At 39.1% G+C, this 18,434-nt stretch overlaps 1 protein-coding gene across 24 annotated transcripts in view; it reads left to right on the top strand.

The window, feature by feature from the left end:
• The window catches only part of LOC102162486 (putative RNA-binding protein Luc7-like 2), a 65,151-nt gene that overhangs the window by 32,270 nt on the left and 14,447 nt on the right, over positions 1-18,434 (top strand). For 23 of the 24 annotated variants that reach the window (XM_013990780.2, XM_021078854.1, XM_013990781.2 and 20 more), the window contains 5 exons: positions 152-250; positions 3,202-3,312; positions 8,176-8,319; positions 14,784-14,960; positions 17,168-17,259. In XM_013990780.2, the coding sequence (XP_013846234.1) occupies positions 155-250; positions 3,202-3,312; positions 8,176-8,319; positions 14,784-14,960; positions 17,168-17,259 (620 nt within the window). In that variant the 5' untranslated portion in view covers positions 152-154. Of the gene's footprint in view, positions 1-87; positions 251-3,201; positions 3,313-8,175; positions 8,320-14,783; positions 14,961-17,167; positions 17,260-18,434 lie in introns of all 24 variants that reach the window. The other variant, XM_021078853.1, reaches the window with a different exon arrangement.

Raw genomic sequence — 18,434 nt, 5'->3', positions numbered from 1 at the left:
GCAAGGGCAGGGACCGAACCCGCAACCTCATGGTTCCTAGTCGGATTCGTTAACCACTGCGCCACGACGGGAACTCCCAGAATTGTGGTTGTTAATGAATTTTTGAAAAATGTGTTTTATTTTAATAACATGTTTTTTTCTCCCCCCCTAGAGAATGGATCTTGGCGAATGTCTGAAAGTCCATGACCTGGCTTTACGAGCAGATTATGAAATTGCATCAAAAGAACAAGATTTTTTCTTTGAACTTGATGTATGTGATTTTGCTTTAATAAGTTACATTGCCTTTTGAAGTATAACATTCTGAATATGAGTTCATACGTCTTAAGGGAAAAGCTTTTAGCAAATTATCTTTTTTGTGATTATATGAAGGGTTAGTATTAAATGAAGTAAGATTATGTACTTTGACTCTCTCTATATGTATTTTGCTTATTTATTTCCTAATTCCTGCAGCTCGTCTTTTTTTTTTCATTTTTCTTTTTTTTTTTAAGGCTACACCTGCAGTGTATGAAAGTTCCTAGGGTAGAGACTGAATTGGAGTTATAGCTGCCTGTGCCACAGCCACAGAAACACAGAATCCAATCCATGTCTGTGAACTACACCATAGCTCCCAGTGACACCGGATCCTTAACCCACTGAGTGAGGCCAGAAATTGAACCCTCACCCTCATGGATATTAGTCAGGCTCGTTACCGCTGAGCCACAATAGGAGATTCCTTGACTAAAAGTATTTTTGAAAAATACTTAGTGAAACGAGGTATTTTAAGAAAATGCAAAAGTCTTGCAGTTCATATGTTCTTTTGAAAATTAAACATATCCTTATGAATAAAGTAGTAACAATTAAGAAAATTCCAACTTAATGTAAACAACTAATTTCTAGTGTATATAGAGAACCTTTTAATAATATGAGGTTTTTTTGGTTTTATTTTTGGTCTTTTTGCCATTTCTAGGCCACTCCTGCAGCATAGGGAGGTTCTCAGGCTAGGGGTTGAATCGGAGCTGTAGCCACCAGCCTATGCCAGAGCCACAGCAACACGGGATCCAAGCTGCGTCAATGAACTAGACCACAGCTCACGGCAACGCCGGATCCTTAACCCACTGAGCAAGGCCAGGGATCGAACCCGCAACCTCATCGTTTCTAGTCGGATTCGTTAACCGCTGCGCCACCAAGGGAACTCCTGATAATCTTAGTTTTTGTGTTTATATTTTTGTATCTGTAAATACATATATATATAGAGAGAGGAAGGATACTAGGACAATGTTGTTTTATGTGAAACTAATAAAAAAATTAGAGGAAATAGAGTACATGCCATTTAGATGTCTAAGGGGTTCAAAGTCTTGTGTTTTTTGTTTTTTGTTTTTTTAATTTAATAGAAACATGAGAATTGCTGGTATAAAGATACAGACACTTAGGTGTGAAAGATATACCAATCAGCATTACATATAACCTACTGATGCACGTAAATAATCATGTTTTTTTCAGGAAAGTAATAGGTGTTTAGTAAAATAGTAAATAGTCCCTGCTATCAACTTCTCTGAATTTCCAAGAATTCCTGCTGATGGAAATGAAGTCATTTGTATAAACATAATTTAGTATGGGACTGGAGCAGTTGGGTTGTGATTGGGTAATGATTTTTATGTATCATAAGTATAAAATATGGCAGAAATGGACCACCATCTAGAGGTAGAGGTACGGTGTTTAGTCTTTTTCTATTGTGTGATAATACATTGTTTTACATATTGAGTACCTATGTAATAAATTTCTAGAAATAGTGTAACTGAGTCAAAAGGCAGATTTGCTGGGTCGTACTCCATGAGAATTCAGTTTATATTCCCACCAGTATGTATAAAATTATACCATAAGCCACATTGCATGCTGCCAAGATTTCTTCGCAGCTTTGATAGATGAAATGTGGAATATAATTGTAATTTAAAATTTCTATTTTTCTTGTAAGAGTTTGAACAAATTTCATATACTTAAAATCTGCTTGTATTTCCTTCTCTGAACAATCAGTGTACTTACTGTACATTTGGGGGGGGTTGCTATTTGATAATCTCGGATGTTTGGTATTTTCCTTATTCATTTGTACTATGTGTTATTAAAAATAGTCCCCGGAGTTCTTGTCATGGTGCGGTGGAAACATAATTCCAACTAGGAACCATGAAGTTGTGGGTTTGATCCCTGGCCTTGCTCAGTGGGTTAAGGATCTGGCGTTGCCATGAGCTGTGGTGTAGGTTGCAGACTTGGCTCAGATCTGACATGGCTGTGGCTGTGGCTGTGGTGTAGGCCGGCAGCTGTAGCTCTGATTCAGCCCCTACCTTGGGGGCCTCCATATGCCTCGAGTATGGCCCTAAAAAGCAAAATAAAATCAAAGTAGGCCCCTTTCATAGGTAATACGTTGCATTTCCCCCCATTTCTCTTTTAGTAGTTGTTCGTCTTGCAAAATATTTGTATAGTTGTCTAATTCATTAATCTCTTAAAAATCTATTGGATTAATTAGAAAAGCCTTTCCTATTCTGATAAAATCAGGGTCTCATGGTTCCTTCTGGTATTTTTATAGCTCCATTTTATACATTTAAGTCTGTGATCCAATTTAAATTGATTCTGGTCTGTTGAAGTGAGGTACAGATATCACTTTCTTTTTCCAGATAGCTACTTAGCTGACCCAACACAGTTTTTTTTTTTTGTTTTTGTCCTTTTAGGGTCGCACCCGAGGCATATGGAGGTTCCCAGGCTAGGGGCCTAGTCAGAGCTACAGCTGCCGGCCTACCCCACAGCCACAGCAACAGCAACGTGGGATCCGAGCCACGTCTGCAGCGTACACCACAGCTCACGGCAACACCAAATCCTCAACTCACTGAGCGAGGCCAGGGATTACACCCTCAATCACATGCTTCCCAGTCAGATTCGCTTCCACTGTGCCATGATGGAAACTCCCCTTTTTATTATTAAGGTTACTCTGGTTTGCGCTTGCTTGAGAGAATGAGCGTGGCAGTTTCCTTATAACTCTCACTTTCCTGGGAATTATTTATGTTTATTCTTTGTTATTTTGATAGAGGTTATTAGTATTTTAAAAATGTAATTGAACCTGCTTTTGTCGTTTTTTTTGGTAGCATTTGTAGCATTTAAAAAATGTCTTTTTGAATAAATATATTTCTGACTAAAACTGATTTTTCTTGCTATAATTGTCTTTATAATTTGTAGGCTATGGATCATCTGCAGTCATTCATTGCAGACTGTGATCGAAGAACAGAAGTGGCTAAGAAAAGATTAGCAGAAACTCAAGAAGAGATTAGTGCTGAAGTTGCAGCAAAGGTAAGATTTTCTTTCAGTCATTTCATTTGTACAAAGTATAGTTTTATCCCATACTGTCTTAACTTTTCATTTTGAAAGAATTATATTCATAGGAGATTTCAAAAACATACATAGTGAATTTTATGTATTCTTCTAGCCTCTGCCGTGTTAACATCTTACACAACTATGTATGGTACAATGTCAAAGCCCCGAAATTGAGGAGTTACGTTGTGCATTGGCTAGGGATCTGGCATCATCACTGCAGTGGCTTGGATTGCTGCTCTGGCACAAATTCTCTTCCTGGCCAGGTTACTTCCATATGCCTGGGATGCAGCCCCCCACCCCCTGAAGCCAGAATATTAACATTGGGCCAGTTCTTCCATTTTTATATAGATTTCAGCAGTTACGCATTTGTGTAACTCTACACAATTTTTTTTTTTTTTTTTTTTTTTTTTTAGCTGCTCCCACAGCATGTGGAAGTTTCCAGGTCAGGGCTCAAATCCACACCACAGCAGTGACCAGACCCACTGTAGTGACAATGCCAGATCCTTAACCTACTGAGCCACAAGAGAACTCCCATGGCTCTGTGCAGTTTTATCACATGTGTAACCTGAATAACTGCTGCCATAATTAGTAATTTTAACTGTGTAGCATCACAATACTCCCTCATGTTATCTCTTTATCGCCATATATAATTTCTCCCTTTCTTTAGGGAATGATTATGTTATTTCAGTATTACATCAATGGAATCATGCTGTGCAGAGCCTTTTGAGATTGGCTTTTTTCACTCAGCACAACTTCCTTCAGATGCAGTCAAGTTGTGTGTATCAGCAGTTCATTCCTTTTTACTTCTAAATATACCATGGTATGGGTATACCACAGTTTAATCATTCCCATATTGAAGGAATTTGGGAAGGACATTTCAGTCATCGGCCAACACCAATAAAGCTAATACCAGTAAATGCAGTAACCATTTATGACAGATTTTTGTGTGGACATAAAATTTGATTTCTCTGCTCTAGGATAAATGCCCAAAAATGTAGTTATTGGGTCATTTATTAAGGATATTTTTGGTTTGGAAGGCAGGTGCCAAACTTTTTTCTAGAGTGGCCATACCATTTTACATTCTTACTAGCAATGAGGTAGTGATCTGTTTCTCCACGTTGATGGTGCCAGTGTTTGATGCTGTCACTGTGTTTCTTTTTAATCATTCAGAAAGATGCATGGTGATAAATCATGGGAGTTTCAGTTTACATTTCCCCACTGACTAATGATGCTGAACATTTTTTCATGTGTTTACCATCTGTTTAACCTCTTCAGTGAAATATTTGTGTATGTCTTATGGCTGTTTTCCAAATGGATTACTTGTTTTTTTTTAATTTTATTCATTTTTTTTTTGTTGTTGTTTTTGGCTGTACCTACGGCATAGGAAAGTTTTGGGGCCAGGAATCAAATTTGTACCATAGCAGGGACCCAAGCCACTGCAGTAGCAGTGTCAGATCCTTTTACCTATTGTACCACAGGAAAACTCTGGATTGGTCCTTTTTTAAATGTGTGGGGTTTTTTTTGGCTGTACCTGTGGCATATGGAAGTTCCCAGACCAGGCATCTTCTACTTTAGTCACTACCTTTTAAAACTTCTTCATTGTGAACTTATATCTAAAAAGTAGAGGGAGTTCCCGTCGTGGCGCAGTGGTTAACGAATCCGACTAGGAACCATGAGGTTGCGGGTTCAGTCCCTGCCCTTGCTCAGTGGGTTAAGGATCCGGCGTTGCCGTGCCGTGAGCTGCGGTGTAGGTTGCAGACGCGGCTCGGATCCCGCGTTGCTGTGGCTCTGGCGTAGGCTAGTGGCTACAGCTCCGATTCGACCCCTAGCCTGGGAACCTCCATATGCCGCGGGAGCGGCCCAAGAAATAGCAAAAAAACCAAAAAAAAAAAAAAAAAAAAAAAATGTAGAGAGAAAAGTACAGTAAACCCCAGTGGATTCTAAGCCATCAGTTTTCTTTTTTTGTTGTTTTTTTTTTTTTTTTTATTGTTGTTTTGTCTTTTGTCTCTTTAGGGCTGCATCTGCGGCATATGGAGGTTCCCAGGCTAGGGGTCTAATTGGAACTACAGCTGCCAGCCTACGCCGCAGCCATAGCAGTGTGGGATCCGAGCCATGTCTGCGACCTACACCACAGCTCACGGCAACGCCGGATTGAACCCGCAACGTCATGGTTCCTAGTCAGGTTCGTTAACCACTGAGCCATGACAGGAACTCCCAAAAGCCATCAGTTTTCTGATATTTCATTATTTTAAAAGGAAATTTTAGGTGTCCTAGCACCTTTAAAACATAACTACATAATTACATCCATAAAGCTAATAATGGTTTTTAATACTATCTAATACCCAGAATATATTCATTTTTCTTGTGTAGAATTGGTTTGTTCTAATCAGAATTCCAAAGTCCCTATATTGACTTTTGTTGATTTGATGACTGACAACTGTATAGTATTTGGTACCATTCCGTATATTCTGGCACATTTTATGGAAATGAAGAACAGAGACAAAGAGTGACCCAGTAGAATTTAGGTGACAGCATTAAGTATAGTGCTTCAAGTATGCGTGTAGAAAGGGAAATTGATTCCCTTGTTTGAGGGGTAGGTTACTTTTAACCAGTTTCTTCTGGAAAGTTCTCTGAAGATGGGGGCTATAAAGATGGGCATCCTAAAGTACAAGGGATCTCATATCTGATGGTTGAATGAGATCTACAGGTGTTGGCTTGACTCCAGCTATACTGGTTTATGCATCATTGATTAGTTACCATCGCTACAAATGTGCTTTTTAACAGACCACCTCAAAACGTAAAACATTATTTAGCCCAAGCGTCTGCAGTCAGTAATATAGGTTCAGCTTGACCGGGCAGCTTTCCTGTCTCAGCTACACTCACTCACATGTCTTTCAGTCAGCTGGAGGGTACTAACTGTGCCACAAGCTACCCTGGCCATGTTCTCATAGTGGTAGCAGAGGTGCAGAAGTATCAAACTCAGTCATATACACACTTGTCATGCCTTCTCTCATATCATATTTTCTACTGTCCTCTTAACCAAAAACCAGTTACATGGCCAAGCTCAGAGTTAGCATATGATGGTACTCAGTTATATATAGCAAAGGGTATGGATGTAGGAAGGGTGAAGAGTTTTGAGCATTAATGCAGTCATTCTCTGGCACATATTTAAAGAAAATACCATTCTGTTGAAGAGGAGGGAGAATTTGTTTGAGAGACAAATATATCTTGGATCGAGGGAAATTTAACAAATAATGATTATTGGTACACTACTTCATTGGGACTGGATGTCCATATCAAATTAAAATTTTCTTTGCTAATAGACCACACAGACTGAATACTTACTATGTGTCATTAAAACAATAGGAATTAGGAGTTCCGTCGTGGCTCAGTGGTTAACGAATCCGACTAGGAACTATGAGGTTGTGGGTATGATCCCTGGCCTTGCTCAGTGGGTTAAGGATCCAGCATTGCCATGACCTGTAGTGTAGGTTGCAGATGCGGCTTGGGTTGGGTCTGGCGTTGCTGTGGCGTAGACCAGTGGCTACATCTCCGATTAGACTCCTAGCCTGGGAACCTCCATATGCCACAGGAGCAGCCCTAGAAAAGGCAAAAAGACCCCCCCCAAAAAAATTATATTAAAAAATAAAACAATAGGAATTAACTAGATTCCCTGGATGATGGTCATAAGGAGGAGGCGGTGTAGCAAATCCCAAGGCAAGAATTAATCCCTGTGGGAAGGCATGGACTCAGGGAGTAGGGGTGCCATGCAGGTGTAGTGACAGTCAGTAACGTGCTGTGCAGTCCGTGTACAAGACACATTTTCTCATGCCTCATAACTTTGTGAGCTAGGTGTTATCCCTACTTCTCAGGTGAGGAAGTAGATTGAAGTTATGTCGTATGGACAGAATTGTACAGCTCGTAATTGGTTTGGCAGTCAGCCTGATATCTGGGACTTAAAAGACGTATTTTTCTTTTAGAAGGTATCCACTGATTCATTCCTTTTACTCATATTTGAGCATACACTATTTCTTGAACATTGGAAATAGAAAAATGGGATATATACACCTTTAAAACGGTGTGGTAGATATTAAAGCAGTTGCCACAGAAGATAGAAAGGTGGTGCAGAGCATGGTGCTCTCTGCTTCAGTGTCTTAAGTCAGGATGATTGTTCAAGAATGCTTCACAAAAAAGACTCGTGCGTTGTCTCTTAGCCATCGGATAGATAGACTCTAGGCAGAGAAGGAAGGTTAATGGACCACATGCTAGGAAGAGAGCAGTATATCCCAAATCACAGTGGAAGAAAACAGCAGGCTAAGTGTGGGAGACCATATTTTTGTGATTTGTTGTGAAGTCAGAAAAGAAGAAGAGATGGAAAGCTTCAGGGTGCAGATTGTGGGAAAAAAAAATATTTTTAAGTTTAATTGAAGTGTAGTTAATTGACAAGGTTGTGATAATTTCTGCTGTACATCAAATGACCTAGTCATACATACACACATGTCCATTCTCTCTCAGCATCTTTTCACACATAGATTATTGCAGACTACTCGATAGAGTTATCTGTGCTGTCCAGCGGGTAAGAAAATATATTTTATACTTGCAATATGTTGCCAAAGCAGAGGTTGGAAAATAAGTTACATTGAGATCAGTTTGTATTCCTGACCTCATTGAAATAAAGGCAGGCAGGATCAAACATCTTAATGTCCTACCAGTTTGTCTGTGGTATGCTCAGAAACTATTTATACTTACATTGCTTTGGATAACTTAGTCTTTTTGAGCAGTTATGAAATATTTTGAATTTTGGTACATCTTTTTATTCATAATTTTGTTTCTTTTTAGGCAGAACGTGTTCATGAGTTAAATGAAGAAATTGGTAAATTGTTGGCTAAGGTGGAACAACTAGGAGCTGAAGGGAACGTGGAGGAATCCCAGAAAGTAATGGATGAAGTAGAGAAAGCCCGGGCAAAGAAAAGAGAAGCAGAGGTAACTAAATTCTTCCGTTGTTTCTCCCCCCCCACCCCCCCACCCCCCCAAGCATATGGAGTTCCTGGGCCAGGGATCAGGTCTGAGCTGCAGTTGTGACTGATGCTCCAGCTGCAGTCATGCCAGTTCCTTATTAACCCACTGAGCTGGGCCTGGAATCGCACCTGAATCCTAGTGCTGGAGAAATTCCTCAGATCCCAATTTGCCACAGCAAAAGCTCCATAAATTCTTTATTGTAGTTTATAGAGCCTTAGTATCTCTACTTGCTAAAGACATATATTTGGAAATCATTGAAAAGTTATTACTATCAAAGAAAATTTAAACCAATTTAAAGATATTTAACTAGTTTGTGTCATATTAAGGGGTTGTATATCAAAATTAGTGGGGGCGTTTTAAGGGGTCGTTAAATTTTCAGCAGGTAAGCGAAATTAACTAGTCACACACACGTAATAGACACACACATACAGTCTTAATATACATGGTCACTACCTCCTTCTCCATCCCCGTGCAACTGCAATATTCCTCCCCCTTCTTCCAGCTGTGGTAGTCTACTAGCACCTTGAGAGTCCCCTCTCATTGTTTTACAGCACAGGTCAAAATCTGACATCCTGCACACAAAGTTTTATTTTGTTTGGCCTCCCTGATGCTCATCAAATACCTTTGGATGAGATTGTGCTCTCGCTCTTTTCCCATAGTCTCCGTTGTACCTAATTGTATCACATCTGGGTTTAATTTGTTCTTATTCTTTAGCCTGTTAGGTGGAAGTTTAGGTTGATATTTGTTTGTTTATTTATTTATTTTTGTCTTTTTAAGGCCCACCTGCAGCACTTGGAAGTTCCCAGGCTAGAGGCGGAATCAGAGCTGCAGCTGCTGGACTATGCCAAAGCCACCACAATGCCAGATCTGAGTCACGTCTGAGTCTACACCACAGCTCGTGTCAACACTGGATCCTTAACCCATTGAGCAGGGCCCATGTCCTCATGGACACTAGTTGGGTTCATTACCACTGAGCCATGGTGGGAACTCCTAGGTTGATTTTAAACCATTTAATGCCGTAAGTTTTCTTCTAAGCATGACTGTAGGTGCATCTTACAGATTGTCATGTTATAGTTTTGCTTTCGTTTCTAAATATTTGCTAGCATTGCTTGTGATTTCCATTGTTGACCTGTGAGTTACTTAGGCGTGTGTATAGTTTTTAATATATTTGGTTTTTTTCAGATTTTTTTATTGATTTCAGTTTCTTTTGTGATCAGAGAACATGTGTGTGATTTCAGTTCTCCTAAATATGTCAGAAGTTGTTTTGTGGCCCTGCATATGTTCTATCTTGGTGAATGTTCGATCTGCATTTGAAAAGAATGATGTTCTAGAGTTCCCTCTGTGGCACATCTCTGGAGCACTGAGACGCAGGTTCGATCCCTGGCCCAGCACAGTGGTTTAAGGATCTGGTGTTGCTGCAGCTGCAGCCTAGGTCACAGTGTGGTTCGGATCTGATCCTTGGCCTGGGAATTCCATGTGCTGCAAGGTGGCCAAAAATTAAGAAGAAGAAGAAAAAAAAGACTGACATTCTGCTTTGTGAAATGGAGTGTTATATAAATGTTAATTGAGTCCAGATAGTTGATATATTTGTTCGAGTCTTCATTTTGTAGCCTGATTTTCTTAATTGTTCTACTCAGAGGAGTATTGAAGGCTCTAACTATAATTTTGGATTTGTCTGTCTCTGCTTTCCATTTATTAAGTTTTGTTTCATATATTTAGGATTCTTACATATTTTAAGTTAGCGTTTTGTTTCATTTTGTTTTTTCGGCCACACTCACAGCATATGCAAGTTCCACAGGGTCCTTAACTGCTAGGCTAGCAGAGCACTCCTAATTTAACTCTTTATTACATGAAATGGCTTTCTCCTTTGCTAGTAATGTCCCCTGTTTTGAAACCTTCTCTGTGTGATATTAATAAAAATTCTAGGGAGTTCCATTATGGTTCAGCGGAAAAGAATCCAACTAGTATCTATAAAGATATGGGCTCAATCCCTGGCCTTACTTGGTAGTTTGGGGATCTGGCACTCCCGTGAGCTGTGGTATAGGTTGTAGATGTGTCTTGGATCTGGTATTGGTGTGGCTGTGTGGTGCAGGCCAGTGGCTGTAGCTCCAATTCAACCCCTAGCCTGGGAACTTTCATGTGCCATGGGTGCAGCCCTAAAAAGCAAATAATAATAAAGACTCAAGCTTTCTTCATAAGTTAAAGTTGTATACTATAAACCTTAGAGAATCCACTGGAAGGAAAAAAGAGGCATAGCTTAGTAGTAGGAATAAAATGAATCCTAAAAAAAATACTTAAACCAAAAGAAAGGTAGGAGAAAATGAACACATAGCAAGTTAGACATACAGAAAATAAATAGCAGTATGATAAACCCAGTGTAGTAATAATTACATTAAATGTCAGTGGCCTGAACAGTTGAATTAAAAAGCAGAGATTGTGAGACTAGGTTTTTCTTTTTCTTTTTGGCCACACCAATGGCATGTGGAAGGTCCCAGACCAGGAATCAAATCCATGCTGCAATTGCAACCTCTGCCACAGCTGCGGCAATGCTGGATTCTTAACCTTCTGTGCCACAGAGGCTAGACTTCTTTTTAAAAAGACTTGCTTGTATGCTAGCTGTAAGAAACACATTGTATACATGAAGACACAGATTAAAGGCTCTAGGCTGGTGAAAGATATATGAAGTAGCCATTCTTGATAGTTTTAATGTCTGTTAGGATTCCTTTAAATGTAGTTAATATCAATCTAGGAAATAAGTACTATGAATTTTCTTTACTTTTTTTTTTGACGGCACCCCTGGTATTCAATATTGTGAATTTTAAGAGTCAAACTATTTGCTTCCCCAGAAGACCTTTGGGATGAAGCATGCACGCATTATTTCTTTCCTTCCATATATTGCAGTTTTCATGAAACTTCATATATATGTACTTGATAATTTATTAGTATTACCCAGTAGCTCAACATTATTAATCCGTTATTTATTATCAGTTGATTTTACTTAGGATAGTGCATTTAAAAGTTTACTTGTCTATTATAGTTTGTGTTTAACTGTACATAATAGAAACTTAACTTGGTTTTTGTTTTTTTTTAAATTGAAATATAGTTGATATACAGTGTTAATTTCTATACGGCAGAGTGATTAATTTATACATATGTATACACTTAAAAATTTTTTTTTATTACTCAAATGAATTTGTCACATCTGTAATTGTATAATAACAATCTAATTTCACAGGATTTCCATCCCACAGCCCAAGCACATCCCCCCACCCCCCAAATTGTCTCCTCCAGAGACCACAAGTTTTTCAATGTCTGTGAGTCAGCATCTGTTCTGCAAAGAAGTTCATTGTGTCCTTTTTTCAGATTCCACATGTCAGTGACAGCCTTTGATGTTGGTGTCTCATTGTCTGGCTGACTTCACTTAGCATGATAATTTCTAGGTCCATCATGTTGCTAAGAATGCTGGTATTTCATTCTTTTTAATGGCTTTTTATTTGTACCACGTCTTCTGGATCCACTCCTCTGTCCATGGACATTTAGGTTGTTTCCATGTCTTGGCTATTGCAAATAGTGCTGCAATGAACATCGGAGTACATGTGTCTTTGCGAGTCGTGGTTTTCTCTGGATAGATTCGCAGGAGTGGGATTGCTGGATCAAATGGTAATTCTATGTTTAGTTTTCTGAGGCATCTCCATACTGCTTTCCACAGTGGTTGCACCAATTTACAATCCCACCAACAGTGTGATAGGGTTCCTTTTTCTCCATATCCTCTCCAGCACTTATTGTTTGTAGACTTTTGGATGATGGCCATTCTGGCTGGTGTAAGGTGGTACCTCATCGTGGTTTTGATTTGTATGTCTCTAATAATGAGTGATGTTGAACATCTTTTCATGTGTTTTTTGGCCATCTGTATCTCTTCTTTGGAGAACTGTCTGTTTAGATCTTCTGCCCATTTTTTTTGCTTTTTTTTTTTTTTTTTTTTTGTCTTTTTGCTATTTCTTGGGCCGCTCCCACGCCGTATGGAGGTTCCCAGGCTAGGGGTCGAATCGGAGCTGTAGCTGCCGGCCTACGCCAGAGCTACAGCAACACGGGATCCGAGCCGCGTCTGCAACCTACACCACAGCTCACGGCAATGCCGGATCCTTAACCCACTGAGCAAGCGCAGGGACTGAACCTCATGGTTCCTAGTCGGATTCGTTAACCACTGCGCCATGACAGGAACTCCCTTCTGCCCATTTTTTGATGGGGTTGTTTATTTTTTTGGTATGGAGCTGCAGAAGGTGTTTATAAATTTTGGAGATCAATCCCTTGTCAGTTGATTCACTTGCAAAGATTTTCTCCCATTCTGTGGGTTGTCTTTTCATTTTGTTTAGAGTTTCCTTAGCTGTGCAGAAACTTTGAAGTTTGATTAGGTCCCTTTTGTTTTTATTGTCAATACTCTTAAGAGGTGGATCTGAGAAGATGTTGCTGTCATTTATGTCAGAGAGTGTTGCATATGTATACACTTTTAAAAGTACTATTTTCCATTATGGTTTGTCATAGGACATTAAATATAGTTCTCTGTGCTATATACTCTAGGATCTTGTTAGCCCTTTCATTATAATAGCTTGTTACATCTGCTAACTCCAGCCTTCTGTTACTGAGTTCAAGCTCATTCTGCTCACCTCACACAGGCCAGTAAATCGGGAGATGAGTTACTGAGACAAGGAATAACAATTTTTAATTGGAAAGCCAGCAGACCAAGAAGTCGGCAGAGGAGTGTCTCAAAGAACCATCTTCCCTAAGTCAGAATTCTAGCTCCTTCTCTTCAAGAAAGGGATGGGGGAGCAGGGGAGTGTGGTTAGTTGTTGCAAATTTCTTGATGTAGAAATGATTGTCCACTTAGGTCAGGTCATGAGCTGTCCTGTAAACCTTCAAGAAAACAAATGTTACAATGTTCTGCAACTTTTTATCCAAAAATGTAATACTCTCAAAAGGTCATAGTCTTGAGAATAGGTTATTCTGTATATTTCAGGCTGTAGGCAGCATCTTTTTGCACAAGGTGCAGAGCCAGGATGACTAAGCACAAGTTACAAAGGAAAAAGGTTAAACTCCTAACATTAAAATAGAAGGAACAGATCTAATATGGAGTCAGATTTGTTGTTCCCTATTACACTTCCATTCCATCCTTCCCCCAACCCCCTCCCCCTTGGCAGCCACAGGTTTGTTCTCTGTGTTTCACAGATAGGTTTGTTTGTGTCATTTCTTCAATTCCACATATAAATGATATTGTATGGTATTTGTCTCTCTGATTTCACTTAGTGTGATAATCTCTAGCTGCATCTTTGTTGCTGTGAATGGTGTTATTTTATTCTTTTCTATGTCTTGAGTTGTATTCCATTGTATATATATATGTACCAGGTCTTCTTAATCCATTCATCTGTCAGTAGACATTTTGTTTGTTATATCCTATCAGAAGGCATTTGTTAGTGCTTTGTCCCTTTCTGGTCATGTTGCCTGTTTTTACACTGTGAAGTTACTTTGTTTCCCTTTTGTAATTACTGAGTATCTTGGTATAGACAGTGTTAAGTATTCTGTTCCCATTGCTTTTCAACAGGTTATAACAATGATGATTTTCCTCTGAGCATATTGACATACTTTTAAAGAACTTTCCTTTGGAGTCTATCTATCCAACAGTATCTGGGATACATACATATATCTCCTTAGCCAGAACTACACGGAAGCTTGGAAACATAATGTTTTTAACTGGGCATGCTGCCTTAAACAAAAATCAGAATTTTGTCAGTAAGGAAAAAGGGATAATACATATCCACTTGTATTTCACTAATGAACTTAATATAAATTAAATGACTGAGTACAGGACATCTCAATTTCAGTAAACACCTTTCATTTTTTGAACATTCTGAAAACCTTTTCAAAAAGTTGTATCATGGAGTTCCCATGGTGGCGCAGTGGTTAACGAACGTGACTAGGAACCATGAGGTTGCGGGTTCGATCCCTGCCCTTGCTCAGTGGGTTAAGGATCCGGCGTTGCCGTGAGCTGCGGTGTAGGTTGCAGACGCGGCTCGGATCCCGCGTTGCTGTGGCTCTGGCGTAGGCCAGAGGCTACGGCTCTGATTAGACCCCTAGCTTGGGAATCTCCACATGCCACAGGAGCGGCCCTAGAAAAGGCAAAAAAAAAAAAAAAAAAGTTGTATCATGTTGGAATTGTTATGGTAGATCTTGGCAAAAGGTATTTGAAGCTCTGATCTTTGCATTGAAGAGATCCAAAGGATAGAGCATGGGGGTAATGGTGATCAGTAGTATTTGTGACAAAATCATGTTTTCATATGTTCATTAAAAACATTTTTGGTATAAACAAAGATTTTGTTTAATTATATGATTTTAGTGTGGTTTATTTGACCATTGTTTCTCTCACTTTTGTTTAGGAAGTTTATCGGAATTCTATGCCAGCTTCCAGTTTCCAACAGCAGAAACTTCGAGTCTGTGAAGTCTGCTCTGCCTATTTAGGTCTTCATGACAATGACAGACGACTGGCCGATCACTTTGGGGGTAAACTACACCTGGGATTTATTGAAATAAGAGAGAAGCTTGAAGAATTAAAGGTACATTGGTAAATTAATATACCTCATTTTACTCAATTTAGCCATTCTTTTGATCTGTAGAAATTGTCTTTTTGTATAATATTCTTGATTTTGATTTAAGACAATTTTTAACTGATTTTGTTAATTCATATAAATAGTGTAGGATTGTAAATGGAAATACCACCTTATTTAATGGATGATGTCTGAGAAATGGACTTTAAAATACTATCCTTTTATTCTGGCAGGTGGTATTTTGTCTTGGATATGGTGTTGAATTTGGAATCTTGAAAACTGGGTTCAGACTGCTAAACTTGTGGGACCTCTAGTTTTATGCTTTTGCCCCCATTTTGCAAAGGACTTAGAAACCTGTCTTTTTTTTTTTTTTTTTTTTAGGTCTTCTTGCTTCTTGGGCTCCTCCCCCGGCATATGGAGGTTCCCAGGCTAGGGGTCAAATCAGAGCTGGCCTACACCAGAGCCACAGCAACATAGGGTCTGAGTTGCAGCTGCTACCTACACCACAGCTCATGGCAACGCCGGATCCTTAACCCACTGAGCAAGGCCAGGGATTGAACCCGAAACCTCATGCTTCCTAGTCGGATTCGTTAACCACTAAGCCATGACGGGAACTCCCGGAAACCTGTTTTTTTTTTTTTTTTAATTTAAATTTATCTTGAGATAATTGTAGGTTCACAGCCAGTTGTAGGAAATAATACAGAGAGATTCCATATATCTTTTATTCTGTTTCCCCCATTTGGAAAATCTTACAAAACTATAGTACAATATAGATATTGATGTAAGAAACCTATTTTTTGAAAAAAGATCATGGGAGTTCCCGTTGTGGCTCAGTGGTAATGAATCCAACTAGTATCCATGAGGATGCAGGTTCGATCCCTGGCCATGCTTAAGGATCCATCGTTGATGTGAGCTGTGCTATAGGTCACAGACATGGCTTGGATTCTGCGATGCTATGGCTGTGGTGTAGGCTGGTGGCTACAGCTCCGATTCAGCCCCTAGCCTGGGAACCTCCTCATGCTGCAGTTGCAGCCCAAGAAACAGGGGGACCAAAAGGTGAATGACTGTCACTTAAATATACAGACTGTTGTGATAAAAGGCAGCACAACTGCTGAGTTCCTCTGAAAAGATAAACCCAAAAAGTGACAGTGTTTCTAAAGAGGTAAACGTAAGGAGGTAGGATAGGACCAGTTTACTTTTCACCAATTTCATGTGGCTAGTTTTTAAGAAAATTGGAGTTTCCTCGTGGCTCAGTAGGTTAAGGATCCATTCTTGCCACTGCTGTAGCTCTGGTTGCGGCTGTGGCACGGGTTTGATCCCTGGCCTGGAAGCTTCTACATGGCTGTAGGTGTGACCAGGAAAAAAATTGTGGCACTGTAGCATTTTTGTCATGAATTGAGGACTGGCTTAACGTTGTTAAACACTGGGTGGTGACTTTTTGTGCAGTTATCACTAAAATTAACCTGAGATCCATAATTTGACATTTAAAACAGTGTAGAATCAGAATCATCTAGGGATGTCTCCATATTTGTAGTTAACAAGGAAATCTCTGCATAGCTAAGGTGATTTCTGGTAAGTTTTTTGAAGTTACAAAATGAGTTTCACTATAGCAAATGATTATTGGGCTCAGAAACTCAAAAATGGTACCCATTTGGGAACTTTACAAAAATAGAGCTGGCAACAGAACCGATTTAGTATTCCACTGGTATTTTTAAAAGCAGCAGCATACAGGGTTCCCTGATGGCTCAGTAGGTTAAGGATCCAGTGTTGTGGCATGGATGTGACCAAAAAGATAAATAGTTTTAAAAATAAATAAAAGCAGCAGCACCAGGATTGTAACTTTAAGTTGACAAGAAGACATTTCCATATTGGAAATCATAGACCTTGGATATCTGTAGTGATTTATAAAGATTGATTTTTCTTTAATTGATTTTTAAAGAATTTAGAAATTAGAAGACATTAAGAGGAGGAAAATTGTATAAAAATGATTATCATCATTAGTATGTCATGGAAGAACATGAAATTTTACATGAAAGGGGAAAGGTTTTAGAAACCAGACTGGTAAGCTTGTTGATTATACCTGGCCAAACTTTGAATTGTTGTTAAAACGTTTTTGGTGTTAGATATAGTAAAATTTAGGCTAATGTTTATTCAGAATGGGTCCAGTAAATAATGCTCCTCATTTAATCTTATTTGAACTGTTACTGTCTTTTAAGAGAGTTGTAGCTGAGAAGCAAGAGAAAAGAAACCAGGAACGCCTGAAAAGAAGAGAAGAAAGGGAGAGAGAAGAAAGGGAGAAGCTGAGGAGGTATGGAGTAATTAATTGAGTAGTCAAGTTGAACATCCCTGGTTCTCAAAAAAGAAGTGACTGGAGTGCCCGTTGTGGTGCACTGGTTAACGAATCCGACTAGGAACCATGAGGTTGCAGGTTCGATCCCTGGCCTTGCTCAGTGGGTTAAGGATCCGGCTTTGCCATGACCTGTGGTGTAGGTTGCAGACGCAGCTCGGATCCCTCATTGCTGTGGCTGTGGCATAGGCCGGTGGCTACAGCTCTGATTAGACCCCTCGCCTGGGAATCTCCATATGCCTCGGGAGCGGCCCTAGAAAAGACAAAAGGACCAAAAAAAAAAAGAAGTGATTGACATGAGAATTTTTGATTACTCTTAAAAATATTACCATGGAATCAGTGTCAAGTGTTTATGACCATACAAGTCAAGGTGACTGCCTTCAAAATATATGGAGGAGAGAAGAAAGAGTGCTTTTATGTGTTTTTTTACATTTTTAGTAAAGTTTATAAATAACAAAGCCCTTTTCTAACCCTCTGGTTTTCATAATAAGCTAGCTTTGTACCAGGCTGGCATAGAACTATTTTATGATACATTGTATACTTGTTGATAAAAGGTTTGGGTGGTTTTTTTTCATTTTACCTTGTAGTTTGACTCTATTTCTTCAATTTAGGAGCTGTAAACTACTAAAATATTTATTAATTTAATAATAGCTAAATGTGCACATTCTTTTTATAGTGGTATTTATTAGTTGATAAAATCATATGATTCTTCATATTTAGAATGTTTTCATGTATTGGGTCACTTTCACCTATGGGCAGCAGATTGTATGGCATCATGTTTATAACTTCAAACCATCTCCAGATGTAGGGGTGTGCCACAATAGATTTTCCTAGAGTCTAACTTACTCTTTCTCTTAGTCGAACTACGTATCTCTGAAATTACCTTTTGTTCAGCAGATACGCCTAAGTTAATTAAAACCCTTGATAATACGTGACTGGTATACCAACTTCCTCCAAGCATTGAGCATGTTATTTACTCAATCTCTTTCAAGATGTTTGAACTAACTTCGTTCATGTTACATGGCTTGTAATAGTAACTCTTTCTGCATTGTAATGACAAAATGAAGCAAAGCCACATATGGACATGTTCCTGTTTGGAGGAAGTGCTGTCACTCTTCCATGGTTATGTATGTTCT

The sequence above is a fragment of the Sus scrofa genome, chromosome 18, assembly GCF_000003025.6.
Source record: "Sus scrofa isolate TJ Tabasco breed Duroc chromosome 18, Sscrofa11.1, whole genome shotgun sequence".
In the NCBI taxonomy this organism is placed as follows: Eukaryota; Metazoa; Chordata; class Mammalia; order Artiodactyla; family Suidae; genus Sus; species Sus scrofa.
Note: the sequence above shows the minus strand (reverse complement) of the source record. Positions and strands in the feature narration are given on the sequence as shown.